The sequence below is a fragment of the Amphibalanus amphitrite genome, unplaced genomic scaffold, assembly GCF_019059575.1.
Source record: "Amphibalanus amphitrite isolate SeventyFive unplaced genomic scaffold, NRLGWU_Aamphi_draft 000048F_arrow, whole genome shotgun sequence".
Taxonomy (NCBI): Eukaryota; Metazoa; Arthropoda; class Thecostraca; order Balanomorpha; family Balanidae; genus Amphibalanus; species Amphibalanus amphitrite.
Genome location: NW_024881544.1, coordinates 950,260 through 968,765, shown reverse-complemented (window position 1 = coordinate 968,765; position 18,506 = coordinate 950,260). Strand labels below are relative to the sequence as shown.

The 18,506-nt window shown below is 51.4% G+C and overlaps 1 protein-coding gene across 5 annotated transcripts in view; it reads right to left on the bottom strand.

Moving 5' to 3' along the window:
* The window catches only part of LOC122377659 (bumetanide-sensitive sodium-(potassium)-chloride cotransporter-like), a 65,826-nt gene that overhangs the window by 15,952 nt on the left and 31,368 nt on the right, over window positions 1–18,506 (bottom strand). For all 5 annotated transcript variants that reach the window (XM_043357956.1, XM_043357955.1, XM_043357959.1 and 2 more), the window contains exons 4-12: window positions 15,600–15,695; window positions 15,157–15,296; window positions 13,297–13,419; window positions 5,794–5,908; window positions 5,146–5,285; window positions 4,547–4,658; window positions 1,481–1,617; window positions 681–788; window positions 161–284 (exon numbers count right to left, since the gene is read on the bottom strand). In XM_043357956.1, the coding sequence (XP_043213891.1) occupies window positions 161–284; window positions 681–788; window positions 1,481–1,617; window positions 4,547–4,658; window positions 5,146–5,285; window positions 5,794–5,908; window positions 13,297–13,419; window positions 15,157–15,296; window positions 15,600–15,695 (1,095 nt within the window). The remainder of the gene's footprint in view (window positions 1–160; window positions 285–680; window positions 789–1,480; window positions 1,618–4,546; window positions 4,659–5,145; window positions 5,286–5,793; window positions 5,909–13,296; window positions 13,420–15,156; window positions 15,297–15,599; window positions 15,696–18,506) is intronic.

The window sequence follows — 18,506 nt, the reverse complement described above, 5'->3', positions numbered from 1 at the left end:
AACAGGGGGGGGGAAATTTACCCCCCCCCCCCCCCCCAGCCCCGCGCGTTCGGCTGGAGACCCCAGCCCCGCGCGGGATAATATATCAGGACACACAAAACTGACGTATCAAGCAGTACATCACTGAGCAGAGACACACAGGTAGTGACTAGCGACTCACCGATCAGCACGCAGCACTCGGCCACGATGAAGACGATGACATAGCCGCGGAACGGGTCCTGGTTGGCGCCGTAGCCCTTGGCGAAGAAGTGGATGTACGGGTACAGCTTGTCCTTGGCCAGAGCCTATGCCGGAGAGCGCGGTCAGTCATCGGGTTCAGCGCCACCACCTCAGATACGGCAGCGCAAGAGCCATACCGACCCATGGCAATGTCCGTGGCCTTAGAGGTTTCCGTGACCACCCGGTGATACCATTGATGCTATATCGACCCCGTAATCCGAGTGACCCGTTGACACTTCACTGAGCTCAGTAATCCTGCAGACACCCGTCAACACTTCACTAACCACAGTGACACTGTGTCACTGACACATCATTGATCCGTGGCCCTGCCGTGACCCAGTGAACCTGCCGTGACCTTATGACCCCGTGACCCTGTCGTGAATCAGTGATACCCCATTACCCCTCACTGCCCTGCCCCCGTCGTGACCCCTCATAACCCTCTGGCATGACGCGGCGCTGACCTGCAGGACGCGCGGCGCTCCGACCAGCGAGGCGATGGCAGACGATAGAGTGGCGGCAAAGCAGCCGGCGTAGATCAGAGGCGCCCAGGCAGAGAGGAGGCCCATCACCTGCGGGCGAGCCGGGAGGGTCAGAGAGAATATGGCGGCGCGTCTTGACACCGAAGACCAGGGGTGGAGATCTGTCAAAATTGCAGGGGGTGGGGGGAGGTCCAAGCCGGACAGATGGAGGCGGGCTGGATGCAGAACCATTTACATACGACCAAAAATTCGTTTCCAGGGGGGTCCTGAGTCCTGACCCCCTCCTCCCCCCCCCCCCGAGATCTCCACCTCTGCCCAAGACCGACGGTGGGAGCGTCAGACGCTGCCTCGCAACAGAGGCTGGCGGTCCAATGATGCAAACGCTAATGCATCATGTTAAGGATGGAATGAGCATCGAACCTCATTGAGCCAGCGTCACTGATTATTCAGTGATGGCACAAAACAAAACAGTAGCCAGTGGGGAGCGGCTGCGTTCGGCCGGCGGCTACCATCGCCAGTAATTGCACCTCACCTCTCCTAGTTTTCTCGCATATTAAGCGTGGCTCTAGCCTGACCGTCAATATGCGTGCCTGACTACTCACCTGATTGCTGATCTGCGTATCTGACTGCTTACCTGACCACTGCTCTGCGCGCCCGACTGCTAACCTGACTGCTGATCTGCGCGTTTGACTGCTCACCTGACTACTGATCTGCGTGCCTGACTGCTGACCTGCGTGTCTGACTGCTCACCTGACATAAGCTCTGCGCGCCCGACTGCTCACCTGACTGCTGATCTGCGTGCCATAGTCGCAGTCGTCGATACGCCCGGTGCAGTTGTACACGGGGTAGAGCGTTTCGTTTTTGCCGTCCATGCTCATCTCGCCGTTCGGGTCGGTGACGTTCAGCTCACGGATGTCGCCTGCGAACAACAAACGCTTAATGTACCAGCTTCGGGGTCTCGGAACGGTAGAAAGTAAAACTCACGTGAGTCGGGTGATTATTATTGTTGCACGCCGCTGTTGGTGTCTTGATGGCAGGCTTAGTCGTCCAGTAGCTTGCAGAGTTTCGGTACACACTTAATCTCTGGAGCCGTATTCACGCCGATCATTTTCTTACGCAAGAACTACTCAATATCTTTTTTGATCACGTGAACTCCGTCGATAAAAACTTAAGAAAAGTCGAAGTGAATACCAAATTATACTTACCTACGAAAGAAAATCGACTTACGAGGTCGACGTGAATACGGCCCCTGATTTTGTGCCGTTGCCTCTAAAGACGCCAGCCGAGCGAAACATCTCACCATTCCGGTGTCACGCTGATCGCCTCTAACAACGCGCCTCAGCGCCCACTGTAACGCCGCCAGATTTCCGGCAGTGCCGTCTCCCTCTTGATCGTTGTCAACAGAAGTTTTCGGGGATGAATTCATCTGCGATCACCCCCAAGGATAAACAACAGGGACACTTATCATATCGCAAGATATCGTTCAGTTACTACATGATACACAACCGACCATTAATTGCACGCCGTCTATTCGGGCAAATGGTCTCCGTTGTCTCTGTTGTTACAATGGTGAGCACTCTCATTTGTGACATAACTCCTTACTGCAATCGCTTATCTGTCATTGACGAGGCCAGTTCACTTGGCGAATAGCACTCACTAACGCGTCTGAGGCCCCCATTCTCTCTCCCTCCACAGCACACTACAGATTACATATCTCTCAATCAGCTTTTTGTACGAGCAGCGGTAAGTAGGAAGGTTCTATATCACAGCGGAAAAGTTGACAAGGGGCAGACTCACATGCAAATACAGACAGGCTCACATCGAAAGAGTTAAAGATTATCTTCACACCCAAACAGGGCCTGGCTCAAAATGCAGACAACACGGGCACCTTCACACCCCACCGCGCCGGGGAACTTGAACAGCCCACAGGAGACAGGATGGTAGGTTTCATCGCCGGGTTCTTGGGGAACAGACCTACTCGACGATATCTCAGCAGTTCAGCACATTCTTCCGGAGCTACTGCATCCTCGTAGATGAAAATGTTTGATATCGCACCTCTCTCCCAACGGTGGCTATGTAAGGCGCCGTTTCCAATACTCAAACTGCAGTCCCTCCCTTCATTCTCTTTTTACGAGTCTGGACGAGTCTGGTTTCATTATGTTTCCGCATTGTCTTCAGGCATATAGCATATTGGATGCTCTTGTGACTTCATCATGTTTCTCCTTCACTTCAGTGCTTCTTAACCAGCGTGAGAGCGAGTCAGACCTTTGAGAAATTTGGTCCGCGGGACACAGGACATAAATCTTGTATCGACTATTCATCCAGCACCCTCGCGTGGGCTAACAAACTCTCAAGGTTTGTTGCTTGTTACGCCACTCTGGCTTCTACTCTGGAACGTTATGGAACATAGTCGCTACCAGGACAGCTGCAAGGTGGTTCCACAGCTTGTTGCAGCATGACGAACGACAACGAATATCAAGCGAGTAGCTTGTTCAAAAAGCTTCAATATGAATACTGGAGTAGCCAAAGCTTCCGAATACAACCCGGCTCCAAAGCGGATTGTGGGACTGTCTGCCGATGGCCCGTGTATAACGTCGCTGCTGGTTCTAATCCGTACCTAGCTAGGAAAAAGAAGGGTGTCTTCGGGAAAACTTAACGAATCCCTACTCGAAGATCTTCTACGTTACATTACTTGCATGCTCTAATGTTATTACCAAAACAACGTTACTCCGAAGTTGCTTGGCTAGACTAGGCAAAAATGGAAGACAAACGGTGCGATATTGAAAAAGACGGAAAGACGCAGCGACCAGAAACAAATCGCAAGGCGAGCTAGCCAGCAACTGCAAGCAAACTGCAAGAACTCAGCAGAAGTTGCAAGCGGACAAGCAAGAAACTAAGTTTTACTCGAGCTCAGATTCAATGCGGCACATGAAACTCCGGACGACGGGGCGGGGCGGGAAGGGCAGTCTACATTTGACAATCAATGACAACGGTGGCGGCTGTGCGGCGGAGTTCTTCGGTTTATTGTTCGTTTTTTTTTTTCGGTTCTTACCCTATACGTGAAAGCAGAATGGTATGACAGCGCTAATATTATCATTTTCATAGGACAAACGCAAACAATGGTGACCATGAAAGTCAAAATATACAAATAAGTAGTGCAACACTTCCTCATTCTACGCCCATTAAGCTGTGCCTTCTTCACAAAACAGGAAACTAATATCAACCTTACATGAAACTCGCTTCCAAGGCGAAAAAAAAAACCAATAAAACGAAGAACTCGCAACTCAGCCAGACTTCATCTATACTGTTCCCTCTTTCGAAACCCACGGGTAAATCTTCAGAACTCAAAAGCAAGTGTGTCCTGCTTACGTTGCCACTAAAATGAAGCGAGATAGACCAACAGATTCAAGGAAGAAAAACAGCAACCTAACCCACGCCCAGGTATTTGTTTGAAACGTTAACTGGAACAGCACGGCTTCTCTTCAACGGAAATCAACGAAAAATCGTTAAGACTATGTTTCTGCTCCAGTATCGAAAATCGGAAAGTAGTAGTGGAAAGTCACAAATCAATACATCTAGCGAATTCAAAGAGGAGCCATCGTCTTGCAAGATGTGTGTGTTCTCTCTCTCCCATCACGACTGCGGTGCTCGGTGGGGCGTCTCGCCCCCATCGGCCCCCATCACCCACCAGAGGCGTAGCGGTGTGCCGTAGCAGCGATCAATATGGGGTAGATGATGTACGAGCAGAAAGTAGTGAAGACGGCCAGAAGCGTGCCCTTGGGTATGGCCTCGGCCGGATCCTGCCAACCACAGGGACACAGGTCAGAGGCCGTCTACAGGGCACCCACCGGAGGCGTAGCGCTTGGCCGCCGCCGCGATCATGATCGGGTAGACGATGTAGGTGCAGAAGGTGGTCAAGATGGCCAGCAGCGTTCCTTTGGGGATGGCCTCCGCCGGATCCTGTAGGAGACATGGGTACTGTCAACGGGGCGCGCGGAGGGCCGACGCAGCGCGCGGTAAGAGACAGGGGAGCCGGGGTTAGGTATATGAGCCGGGGTAGGTGGGCTATATGCTACTTATTGTTGGGACAAAAAAACACTACGCAAATCTAGCTTCGCTAAAACTGAGCATTAGCTAAAGCTTGGACATTTTTCACACAATTATTACCACAGAACCGGGGAAAATTGGGGACAGAAGCACAAGAGGAGCCTAGCTAGCTGACAATCAGGGAGACACAACATGCTTAATTATGTGAAACAGGGTGGCGTAGACTCCTACACTCCTAAAGCTTGGGGCTGTGCGGGGCGAATTCCACTCTGGCAGTCATGACTCTAGCGTATACGTACACTATTTCGGAGCTGCTCCGGTCCCTTTGACCTATCGCGAGAGGACACTCACCTGCCGTCCAGCTGATGACCCCCGGCGCCCCGCCCGTCACCCCACCCACCTTCAAGTCTCCGGAGAGATTAGCGCCAGCCACGATGCCAGTCACAGCCGGGAAGAAGACGCCGAACACGCTGAAGAAGTTGTAGTCGATGCCCTCGAACGGCCGGTAGTCGTTCCAGGCGTTCTCTTTCAGCAGGTCGACTGAGCACGCACACACGAGCGGGAGAGATAAGGAGGAGTCAGCCAGCCGTCACAGAGTGTGAGAGAGGGACTAGGGTCGGGTTGGCCATGCAGTTACGTCCAACCATGAATGTAGTGCTATTGGAAAGTACATACAACATCGCTAATCGCTTACATTTTGAACGTTACTAGAGCATCTCTGTCGTGCGTCGGGTCACGTCATCTGAGCTTGGTGAGTGGCCTATTCTAAATGTCTAACATGGTGTTACGCTATCCCTCGACGCTGCGGCGAAGGCAGTAAGAAAGTCGCACCAGCATTTTACCCCCTTCACCCAAAACTATCGTGAGCGTAATGCAAGGCGCCTGGTCTAACCATTTCTGCCTCACCACCGGCGGCGGTGACCGGTGATACATGTGCGGGTGTGGAGGCGGGACCGGGGACAGTGGTGACATACTGGAGATGCAAGAACACTTCAGCGGACTACAGTCCCTCCAATCGCTACCGCGTTCCCCGCCAGTCCCGACTCACAGCTGAGGCCCTCGAAGCCCTGAGCTTTCTCGGTGTCGTCTTGCGGTCCCATGAAGCAGCCGACGACAAAGTCCACTTGGGAGGCAATCAGCAGGAAGAGCAGCAGTAGCTGGACCTGAGGGCGGCACGGACAGACATTGTGTGACAGCAGCACACAGAACAACAGCTAGACCTCAGGGAGGCACGGACAGACATTGCGTGAGAGCGGCGCACGCCACTAGCGCGGCTGCGAGAAACGCGTGCGTGCAGAGGGTACACGTTGCGTTTATGACACACGAAAAGTGCCTCCTGAACAGTGAACGAAATGGGTAGTGCTGCCCGAGTAATATTTCAGTCAGTCAAGCCCATCCAGATGACTAAGTTGCAATACTGTTCAACTGCAAGTGACGACAAGGTCAGTGATAGGCTAGAGTCGATTCGGCGCACGTTGTTAATTGGCGAAAGACATGGTCAGTGATCAGTGGCACTTGTCGACTTTCAAGACTAATGAACTCATTGATTGGAATGGGATTCGCCTGGTCAACGCTACACTCAAGTTTAGTTGCATCACCGAAATTGCCCTGTCAATCAGAAGAAGCCTAACTATGCATAAGCCTCGATGGTGCTGGTTCTGACATTAAATGACACAAAGGCATGACTTCACTGACTTCATTGTCCATCAACTCTGACTTAGTCTCAGCATATCGCCTCCTGTGTCTCGCGCCAGCCCGTTCGTCTCGTGAATATATGCACAGCGTGTTGTCCATCCGTCTCCTTTTTCCACTCGGTTAAGGTCAGTGGGTCCGGGTGCCTGCGGCGCACCACCCTGACAGTGAGCCGCTTGATAAAGTGCAGAGAGGCACTTGACCTGGCACAAGAGAGGAAAAGAGCCAGCCAGACAAACTGCCGTGACGAAACCCACACCAGCCACCCGCGACCGGTTTGGTCTGCCAACATGCGATCTCGTGCTGTGTGCGTTCCAATCAAGCTTAGCAAAACGAATCACGGCAGCACTTACGAAAACAACGCCGGTGCTCGATAGGTGATCAAATTTGAACAGCGACTGCGTGTTGAGATTGCAGGCAGATAGCAATGAGAGGCCCTTCATCTGGAGAAGTGTCGTATCTCAGCTGTGTCCACAGCGGGGGAGGACACGGGACACCGGTGCACGCGTCAGACCTATCTGCCAACGGGGAGGTGGACAGCACTCGTGCTGACCGGGCCCACCCCTCCGCTGACCACCTCGAGAGCCGTGTCTCAACAGGCAGGGTCGCCGCCGCGCGCCGGTTCACACCTATCACGCCACCGCCCGGTGCCTCGGTGAGGGGACTTTACACCGACGACCGGTCACGGGACCGACCGATAGTGGCCGGGGGAGGCGGGGTGGGGCGCGCCGACCCCAACACCGACGCTGCAGGGGCAGGACAGCGCCAGCACACATCAGGAATCACGGAAGTGACTTGGGCAAAAACTGGCGGCGGGACCTCATTTAGTTCGAATAACCGAGGACGACATAAGCGAGTTGTTTCACGGCGCGACAGATGCTCACACCGCTCGTTGCTTTCATGATACTCGTTCAAACGGTAAACGGCCACATCAGAAACTTAAAGGTAGTGTGCCACCTTTGAAAGATTTCCCGTTTTATTTTTCCTAGGATAAGAAGCTTCTGTTTTTACCTAATATCGCAAAAAAAAAAAAATCAAAAATGGGCCTGGAATAGTGCCTTTTTCGCCTAAAAGTTTATCGGTTTTTAGATATGTAGGGGAAGGTGGGGTAAGACGGACCAGCTAAGGTTTGAGGCCGCATATCTTGCTACACTGCTCTCGTAATTCATATTATTTATAGTCTTCGGAATGCTCAATCCTTCCTCTGTTGATATGTGTAAAGACTAAATTTCAAATTAAAGACATATAGGTGGTGGATGCTCTTAAAGAGGGACATGTCAAAAACTCAGACAAGAAAAAGGGTGGGGTAAGACGGACCACCCAGCAGTGCCTGCTATCCGTTCATGTGTGTTACACTTCTGCTCTGTACTCTTGTAAGAAAAAGTAACCAGAATGGTAAAATAACAAAATGAGCCTTTATTCTTTACTCATGTGTGATGGAAGTGCAGGTAAAAGCTGGGAACATGTGTGTTGATTGTCGTTTGGCATGAATGCATGCTAACTGAGCACTTGCATGCGTGGCTCACATGCAACAAAGACTCCTTCCTGAAAAATTAGCTTACTTAAACTTGTGTCAATGTTTTGGAAAAGAACTTTCCATATGCAGGGTACCATGGACCACCACAGGGTAAGATGGACCACAGTGGTCCGTCTTGCCCCAAATCTAAATTCTGTCATTATCGTGACGTATATGTCAAATAGCCCAACATTGCAAAACCTTGCCTTTCCTAAAGTGTGACCATAACTAAGTTTATAACTTTGTTCTTCACAGTTAAGTGCAAAATAGAAACTAATCATGCAAGAAAGGCGCCGTAATTGAATCACCCGTAGACCTCTTATATTAGATCGGTTTGACGAAAAACAACATTTTTCTCAATAACTCAAAAGCTATGCATCCTAGCAGCGTGAGCTCAAGGTGGCCATTGTTACGAAGGAAAACAAACATAGTGAGTGCATAAAGCAGTAGATACCAGCAGCGGTTCAGCCGGGAGGGCTGGTGGTCCGTCTTGCCCCGCTGGGCCGTCTTACCCCACCTTCCCCTATAACAACTGTAGTGGGCTCACCTGCAAACAGGCGTCGGGCAACAATCGCGAATGCGGCGCACTTGTGACAATAAGCAAAGGTCATTATAGTGTTACGACCATACGACGTACGGGAATGAGTTATCAGCTGTCTAATCGTAGACAACACAATGTCGAGCCTTAAACTGTAAGCCTGTATTGGTATTGTTTCTTAAATTTGGCTGTCGAACATTAGTTTGTGGTTTGAAATATGATTTTATGTAAAATAATTGATATGAAACAGCCGTCTCTTAAGTTATGACCCCATTACACCACACGCAAGTGGCAGAAATGACAATGATCAGCTGACGCATTTTTCTTGGCCGAAGTCAGAGCGCGCGGCCCGACGCACCACGCGTATTTGGAAATTCCGACCTCGACGAGCATCAGAAGCCACCTAACAGGCGTGTTCGAAACGACGAAACCGCAGGAGATGATGATGAACGGGTTTATCGAAACTTGATTGGATGAGCCTATCGGTAATAGCGATTTTAGTGTGTGCATTTATTGTTCATAGTGGTGTGAAATGTGGTTGGGGTACGACCGACAACCCGTCGGGGCGAATTTCGCACTGGGGTACTCAAAATTTGAAGAATTTAAGACGTTTCTATAAGTTTTGAAGGTATGGATAAGTTCTAAAAATCCGGTTCTCCTTATCCGGGTCATTAACTCCATATGGTCCAAGAAAGCTGGCACACTACCTTTAAATCAGCTCGTTACAAAAACCCTTTTTCATATCAGCCAAAATATTTTTAGATCGGCGATCTGAGTAACAGAAATGCGCCTGAACAGAAACGACCGTCACTATAAAGAAGCATTGACTGGGGCGGGCGGCTAAAATAATGTAAAATTGTCCATGCCAACCTCAAGCATTGTAGGCAAAATGCTAACAACTTTCCAAGAAATAATGTAAAAACGGAAAGAGATGGCACGGAGGATAAGCAATACGCATACCTACCTACAAACCAATTTTGACGAATATAGCTTCACAATTGTGTAAGATACTCCTTTGATGACGATTGACGAGTAACAGATTAAGATGTGATTTTGAATTAAATCCTAACAAAATCAAAAAGAACCACTTAAGCTATGACATAGCAATAATGTGTTTTTTTTTTTCGTGAAGGAGACACAATATTCCCAGTTGATCAGAAGGAATCAAGTAATCAAGCCGCGTCTTTGGAACTGTGCGGTCCTGTTGGCTCTTAGGGTTTTGGAGTTTCTAAATTATCGACTGTCTGGAGAGTGACGTGCAACTTTCAAGTGCTCGACGCTCGTAACTGGTTAATGTGTTCAGTGTTCACCAATGCATTATTTCTTACGAGGACATCGATAAGTCGATCTTGAGCCATTCAGTGTATCATGTGTGGTGTTGTGTGTAGTTGTACTCATTGACCGGAGGTGGTCTGTACCTGCGAGATAGAGAAGGGTGCTCTGAGATCCGCGCTTCTTCACTGACATCAAAGTGGTCGTGCCGCCCGTTCTTATATAACCGCTGGATGACAGTTTTTTTCCCCCATATTATCCCGGTGATTACATAATCCGGATCAGAGGCTGGGCGCCGCTATCAGTCTGCTGAGCGGAGCCGGCACACGCTGGGCGCCACCGGTCGTTTTCGGGAGGGGTCGCGACCGTGGGAGACGAGCGGACGGGCGGACGGCCGGCCGGCGCGGCGGGAGGCGCCGATAGCGGCGTCGGTCGCCTCTGGTCGCCGCCCGGTCACCGGACGCGCCGCCGCCGAGCCTCTGTTGACTCGCCGCCGCACGCAGAGGCCGCCGCCGCCGATGGGAAGCGCCCGCTGCGCCCGATAGCACGGCCACAGATAGGTGACCGCACGTGCCCCCCCCCCCCCCCGCTGACCCGGCGCGACCTCCCCACACGCGCAGGAAACGCCTAATGACGCAGTGATAGGACGCACGACAGTCACCGGCCGTACGCAGCAGGCGCCGTGAATAACACCGACTAGTGGGCACGTAATTCTACTAATTCTGACCGTATTCCTCGCTGCAACTTCTAACCAAACAGGAATATCAGCGATCTCTTCACCAGACAGGAATATCAGCAGTCACGAATACCGTGTACTTCTAATCAGCGTTAACCCTTAGTCAGCTGTGTCTCACTAGTTTACAAGGAACGCCCGGACCGGCATCTAAGAAGGATGACGGTTCCGCCCGGTGACTGGACCGGACAGGTCTGTCAGACATGTGGGGAATCACGAGAAGCAGGTGACTGCGCACAGGGTGAGTCAGGAACGGCGGATTGCAGCGGTGGAGGAGGCTGGGTGCATGGGCTGGCGAAGACCGGGCGATAGACCAAGGAGCCAACCCGCGCCCTGTTTTACCACACGTCAATCTCTTGTAGCGATGGGTAACGGCGTGCGGTGGAACAAGGCGGTGTTTTAGCGGCACGCTGCCAGCCGCTGCCAGCACACGTGGCAATTCGGGTTTCCATGGAGACATCAACAAGCCCATTGCTCCAACACTACCATAAGTGTGACGTCAGCTCGCGAAATGCGCTGGCAGCGGCTGGCAGCGTGCCTTGAAACAGGGGCCAGGGCCCGGGTGCCGGGTTAGCTCGGACCCAGCCGCCTCCGCCGCTGAGGTGGCGGCCATCAGTCAGCAGTCACTCAGCGCTGACCGGCCGGCCGTTTTTCGGCCGGTTTTTGCCGCCCCCATGGACTGATGGCCAGAGGTGTCTGTAGGAGCCACCGCTGCCGGCGGAGAAGGCGCGGCCAGCGCCGGCGGCGGCCACCAGACCTTGGCAGGATTCCGGGGGAGGAGTCCGGAGCAGGATTCCGGGGGAGGAGTCCGGGGGATTCCGGGGCAGGATTCCAGGGGAAGGGGAGGGGCGACGATAGCGCGCCGAGGTGAGCCGGACAGGTTCAGCGAATCATGACCGGGAAACGGGAGGGATAGCGGCCAGCCAAGCGCGTCAACCGAATGGTCTGACTGAGAAGCTGGAACCCAGGTGCAATTACATTTATTTACCAAACATGGCATTACTTGATAACTTGCTTATCTATTACCTTGCACTGTATGCCATTTGCTCAGTGCTCTTACACTGCTCAGACGACCTTATTTCGTTTGAATTAATGTAAACCATATGAGATGATGAAAGATCACACGACTTACAGCTACACAGGGATATTTAAAATATTGCGATGATTTCACGTGAAAACTACACAGAAGCCAATTACGATCAGTTAACCTTCGCCCCAGTGGGGGGGGGGGCATATGTTACCACCTGTCGCGTTTTTTTTCGTATAAATAAAAAACCGCGGCGCGTAGCGCCGCGCCGCTTGGGGTAGCTTTTGGTACATCAATTTTGGACAATGTGTGAAATTTTTGACCCCAGGTCATGTCAGGTCAGGTCATTAGGTCAAGTTAACTGACCAAGCCTAAAAAAAAGTTTGCAATCATGTCCAGCCTGCAGTGTTTGTCAGAGAGGTTTCAAACTTGGTGGATTACATGATGTTATGGGTGCCTACAATTTGTATATCTCGGATTTTTTATATGCGTGACCTAAGGTCAGGTCAGTGGCGTGACCTTTCCATTATAAGTCAATGGAGAAAAACGAAAATGCCTCTAGATCCGTGTGTACGCATAGGAACAGTCCAAATATTTCAGGATAACGATGATTTGGACCACCCGTGACGACCAAGGTGTCGTTTTTGCTGATAGCCTCTTGAAAGGTCATCCGAGGTCATTTGAGGCTACAAACAGTTTTTTGCCAATAACTCTCGATTGGAAAGAGATAGAACGCTGGGGTTGGCCTCATTGTGTTTGTCTTGCCGAGACGCATCGACTGATATGCAACATGACCTTTTACGGTCAGGTCATGACCTTGACCTGAGGTCAAATTTTGAAGTTGACCTTTCAAGGTCAAATTATAGTTCATTCGACGCGTCTCGGCGAGAGGAACACGATTCTGGCATTAGAAATGACCTAGTTTTTTTTTAGTCAAAAGTTATTGTCGAAAAACACTTTTCTTGAAAACAGCTATTTTTGGAGTTTTTGCCCTCTGGAGGCTAAACCGTTGACCTGAGGTCATTTTTGATGATGACCTTATCAAAAGAAGAGTTCAAAAGCTATCGATTGCTTTTCCCAGCGTTTTTCTAGCTATCATAGTTCCTGAGATAATGGCATGTTTTCTGAAAAAAATATAATGACAATTCGCAAATTTTGACCTTTGATGACCTCTGGTGACCCCAATATTGCTCTAAGATGAAAAGTGACCGAAATACTTTCAAACGTACGCATCAAGAGCTATCGACTGCTTTTTACCGCGTCTTTCTAGCCCTCTTAGTTTTTGAGTTAGAGGTGGGTGGTAACATATGCCCCCCCCCCCCCACACTAGGGCGAAGTTGGCGGAGACCGCCACTGGGGCGCGGGTTAAAATACTCGTGAATTATTTAGAGCCATCTCAGAACGGCCATTGCGGTCTGAGGTTTAGCAAGCTTCAATCCGAGGTTTAGGTCTGTCAGTCTAGTGACGGGCTGCACCCCATCGCACCTCCCCCGATCACCCCAGCGCGTCAGCTATGCGAGCCAATCCCGGACGCGTGGTCCCGTGTGCGGTTATACGAACAGCTGGGTCCTGGGGTGCCGCCGGCCGCACTGACTGCCCGCTGCACCTGTGTCTCCGCCTGTCTGCTGTATCGACCCCGCGCTCGGGGCAGCACCGAACCGCTGCCGCCCGCTGGGTGCTCCGACGGCTCCCATGGCGGCGACCGGCCGGACCCGCAGAGTCCATTTGGTGTCTGACCTCCTCCCCCGTGACTCCCCCCACCCCCCGACTCACCCTGGTCACCCAGTCCATGCCGACAATGGCCAGAGCCAGGATCAGAACCATGGCCACCGATCCGATGATACGAGCGTCGTTGACACCGCCGTCGACGATCATGGCGTCCTCGCCGGCGTACTCCTGCCAGAGGGACACGCAAAGAATGTGCCGTCACGAGGGGGGTCAGGAGTACGAGAAGGGAGGCATTGTGTAGCGAACGGAAATAAGTAGTCACGACGAGCTAACAATAAACACGAGGCAGCTGAATCAATGCAGCAATGACAATCGGGGAACCATTAGCACGCTAGCCTCCAAGAGCTGCTTTTAACATTATTATTTAATAATGCTTATTTATAACTCAGCCGTTACCCAGTATAGCATTCCGGGAGCTCCACCCTGCAGTGAGTTCCCGGACCACCCTCTGCAATGCGGTGTCGGCCACGAAGGCCGGCAGGTAATGGCTCTAGGCCGTCTCCGATAGCGCAAACAACGCTACACCGCGCCCCAACATTTACGATGCACTGTTGGGCAACACGGTAACAGAACAGCCACCGGCGTCCCGACACGGATTTGTGGGACCCTGCGCCCGCCACTCAGAGGATAACTGCAGGTTGCAGTTGCGAAGGACGAGAGAGAGAGAGAGAGAGAGAGAGAGAGAGAGAGAGAGAGAGAGAGAGAGAGAGAGAGAGAGAGAGAGAGAGAGAGAGAGAGAGAGAGAGAGAGAGAGAGAGAGAGAGAGAGAGAGAGAGAGAGAGAGAGAGAGAGAGAGACAGAAGAGTGGAGAGAGAGAGAGAAGAGAAAAGAGAGAAGAGAGAAGAGAGAAGAGAGAAGAGTGAAGAATGAAGAGTGAAGAGTGAAGAGAGAAGAGAGAAGAGAGCAGAGAGAAGAGGGTGGAGAGAGAGAGAGAGAGAGAGAGAGAGAGAGAGAGAGAGAGAGAGAGAGAGAGAGAGAGAGAGAGAGAGAGAGAGAGAGAGAGAGAGAGAGAGAGAAACAGGGGGAAGAGTGGTGGAGGAAGGATGGAGTAAGACGAGAGACGGTCAGTTAGTAGCAGAGGGAGCAGGGAATGTCTGTTGCAGTCCAGTACGGTGTGGAGTCGGGTCACCAGCCCCCACCAACCCACGCCGACCCCTGTGACCGCACCCGACCGCCGCCCGGCGGCCCGGCGAGGGGCGTGCCCGCCGGCAGCCAGCCGTGTCCAGTGTCTGCTCCGTTCGTGTCTGGGTCCCGCTCAGTGTTCGCCACGGGCCGCAAAATCCCAGTCCAGCCCAGCCCAGGCCCATGGGTTCACAGCCCGGCCCAGCCCGAGCCCATTCATGGTAAAACTCGTCAAAGCCCAGCCCGGCCAAGCCCGTCAAAAACGAATGGATTACAAATTATTGACACTGGACACAGGTATTCAAAGCTAGCAAAGAAACAATATTTTGCGAGCAGCATGCCCAATGCACATTGCATGCGTGCTTTATTAACTCGTCTTTGAGTCTCGCACACTAATAAGCTATGCAATTATATTTTTTGTCTCTTTTGCGAACCCCTGACTCCACTGTACAGTTCTTGGCCCAGCCCATCCACAAGCCCATCGATCCTTTATATTTAAGGGCCCAGCCCAGCCCATAGCCCAGCCCAGCCCATGGCCCATTGGGCTGGCCCGGCCCATGGCGAACACTGGTCCCGCTGTCAGCGGGTCCGGCGGCCCGCTGGATCGAACACGACTCCTCACGAACATGAGCGCCGGCGGAAGGCGCAAACACGAGCCCGCCAATCTCGCCGGCTTCTGATCGCTATAGGCCAGTCGCGAGATCCGAGTAGGCTCGAATACTCCGCGCCCCGGTCCAGCGAAGGTTTGAGTCTGGAGACCGTGACATCCATCCATCGACTCACCCGCAGCATGTCGCTGAACGACGAACAGAAGCCGACGACGTACATGGCCACAGCCACTGAGTTGGAGACGGTGAACAGCAGGCCGATCGAGGCGCCGAACTCGGGACCCAGAGAGCGGGAGATCATGTAGTAAATACCGCCTGCGGAAGGGACGGGAGGCGTTATAGACGAGCGAGCGTGGCATATGGCGTGCGTTTTATCCAAAAGGGTAATAAAATGCATGTCTCAAATAAAACTTCTCCGTCTTCAATACAGACTTTGTATCCGCGGCGCAAAGCCAATAGACTAATGAGCAGAAAATCTGCGACCAGTTAACAAGCAGTGAACAGTAACAGCCTTCTCCCCATCTAACTTGTTCGTCATCCCGCTCTCCGCAGTCAGCTAAGCTGGGACTCTCCCCTGCACACCCTTACGCTACCCAGCAGACCCTTGTCGCCGCTCACCTCCTTTAATCTGTCCGTTAGTGGCCACGGCAGACATGGAGATGGTGGTGATGACGGTCACCATGTTCGCAGCGCAGATGATGGCCAGAGCCTCCACTAGAGGACCAAAACCCGGGTCAGTGCAACGAACGACAAAGCGCTCATTCAGACAAACGGGCGCGGTGATATTGGTAAAGAGATGTGCATTTTTGATATTGATTGATTGATATTGATTGATATTGATTGATATTGCAGGTGTGTATATTAATAGTTGTTACTTGCCTTCAGGCATCACGCTCTGATATTTCCGAGCTCTATCAGTCATTGTGTACGGATGGTGACAACTTGAATAGAGCGTCGGCTGCTTTATTACTTAGACGATAGGGTAGGTGGGGTAATTTGAACATGTGGGGCAATTTGAACATTTATACACTATATGAACACTATATGCCGCACCGGGGACAAACGAGAAACAGTCTGGCTGGCACAAAGGGTTTCAATCGCTGTGGCAAGGGGCAACGCTGCCTCCGTGCTGGCCACAGCTAAACCAGCAGCGGCCAACAGACCGGGACCGTCACCGACGCCATCGTCCAGGCTGACCCCGAGCATGAGCACTCCGTCAATTGAGGCACCGGATGACGAGTCTGCTGCGGGGCCGCCGCTGGACTCAGTGGCTGACCCACCGGACCACCCACCACCACTGACCCCTGCGGACGGCTGTCGAGAGGAGCTGCGCATGACACGCTCGCGGTCCTCTTCCCTGTGCTGTCCCGGAGCGTGCGCGTGTCCGACTCTCAACAGCAGGTCCAGGATTTGAGCGGACCGTGGCCTGCTCAATGCTCATGTAAAGTGTGAATTTTGTATGCGTTCTGCTCTACACGTAGGCAGTTGATCGCTTTAAAGATGTTGCTGTGCCGATGCCGAATGGATGGGCTCATGCTTATATGATCAAATCAGTCGACGGTCAATTTCCAGTGTCCATGTAATAAATGTATTTCTTTCGCTTAAAAAAAAAACCGGTGCGGCAACATAGTGTGAAAAACACAAAATTACGGAAAATGCATTAGTGGCATGACAATAAGACCAATGAGGGAAATTATCGTAACTGAAAAGGCTATCATATGAACGGGGTTTAAAGTTTCAGGGAATGAAGATGTTGACGCACACTGTAAAAAAAATCAATTTCGCAAGTAAAAACGCCTAAAAAAACGTCATTGCAACTTCATTGTAGCGCAAAATCTTGCATTGCTAGCGCCTAATACGCAACGGCTTTTGTTGTACAATGACCTAATCAGTGCCTTCAATCCAAGAAATTTGCTTTTGAAACCTGTTTTTAAATATGGCAATGGTAAAATAACTTTTAGCATGGGGTAATTTGAACATAGTGTAAGAATTTCAATGAAGACAGGGATAGCTTCGAAAAAAACAACGCTTCCAGTTTTTTTTTTTTTGCCAATATTTTCGACCCAAAGCAGTAGCAGATTAGTGATGCCAGTTCTATAAGATTTACGTCTAATATCCGTCTAATGTCCGGCATTTTCGTTGATTTCCGTTCAAAAATGTTAAAGTCAGCCATTTGTCCAAATATGTCCGAAGACTATCGTTTGGCTATCGTCTGGCGTCTATCCTAGACTATCGTCTGGCGAGACTATCGTTTTTATGACAGGTAAAGGCAGTATGTTCAAATTACCCCACGGTGGGGCAATTTGAACACACCGTGACTTGGTGGAGAAGTGAGGCTATGCTATTCAAGGTGTGCTCGGCTCGTCCAAATATGAGGCTTGCATGGTGAAAGCAAGTGACACTTGCGCTACTGAAGCAGTTTTTCTTCATCCAGGGTTGAGCTGGAATTCGGTACAACGGAGAAGACGTAAAAATATGTTCAAATTACCCCACACTACCCTAGCTCGGTAATGGATGGTCTCATAAGTGTCATTCGCAACGGTCAACAATCACGGTCAACTGTAATGTCAAGCGATCCAATATAACTTTAACTTCATTTACTCTGACAGTAAACCGACAACCAACGCGACGAGTTCGGCAGCATGACGGCAGTGCATGGCACATAGCGTTTATCTGCCAACTCGGCGGAGTTTCTAGCCGTTCAGCCCGCTCAGCGTTCGGCGATTTCGGTAAATGGGCGGACCATAGCCGCCCGGTTAAGAGTAGCGGCGATAGTCGGCGGCCCGACCCTCCCTCCCACAGCCCTGGGAAGTGTTCCGGGCGGCCGGCGCGGCCGTCGGACAGTCCGGAGCAAACCAGTTTTCGGTGGGACACGGTCGGGGACAACGGGTCTACGGGGGACTGTGGGACGACGGGACGACGGGACGGTGGGACCGCTCTGTTTCCGGCTCCAGGCCGCCTTTCAAAACGGCGAGAAATAATACACCGAGGACCCGTCACGACTGCGATATTTCAGTCGGTTTACCGCCCAACACAACAGCCTGGTTATGCTTTAGATAGTTCCAACAGTTAGTTCTATTGCGCAGCGCTGTTCATGCATTTTCTGGTTAGCTCATAACGAATTCCAGTGAGTTCTCACAAAGTTGTGTGAACTACGTGCTAGACAGCGAAAATATGCTCCCATTCTTCGAAACGCCGAACTGCCAAAACGTTCGTGATTCACAATTCGTCTGAGCCAGCACTGCGAACCCAGCATTTGGTCAGCACAAATAGAGTAGGAGAGCAGAGTAGAGTAGACCACTGAATAACGCTGAACAGCGAACTGCGTTACGTTTGAAATAGAACTCCAAATCGATACAATGCCAGCAAGCAATACATTGAAACGGTAAACAAAATGAGCCAAAATCAGTCGTGAATTGTGACCCACAAATGGCTAACAAACCGGCTTATGAGCTACTGACTATTCCCACCCACAAATCCTATGATCCTCATCTAATGGAAACACTCTCCCACTAATGGAAATAG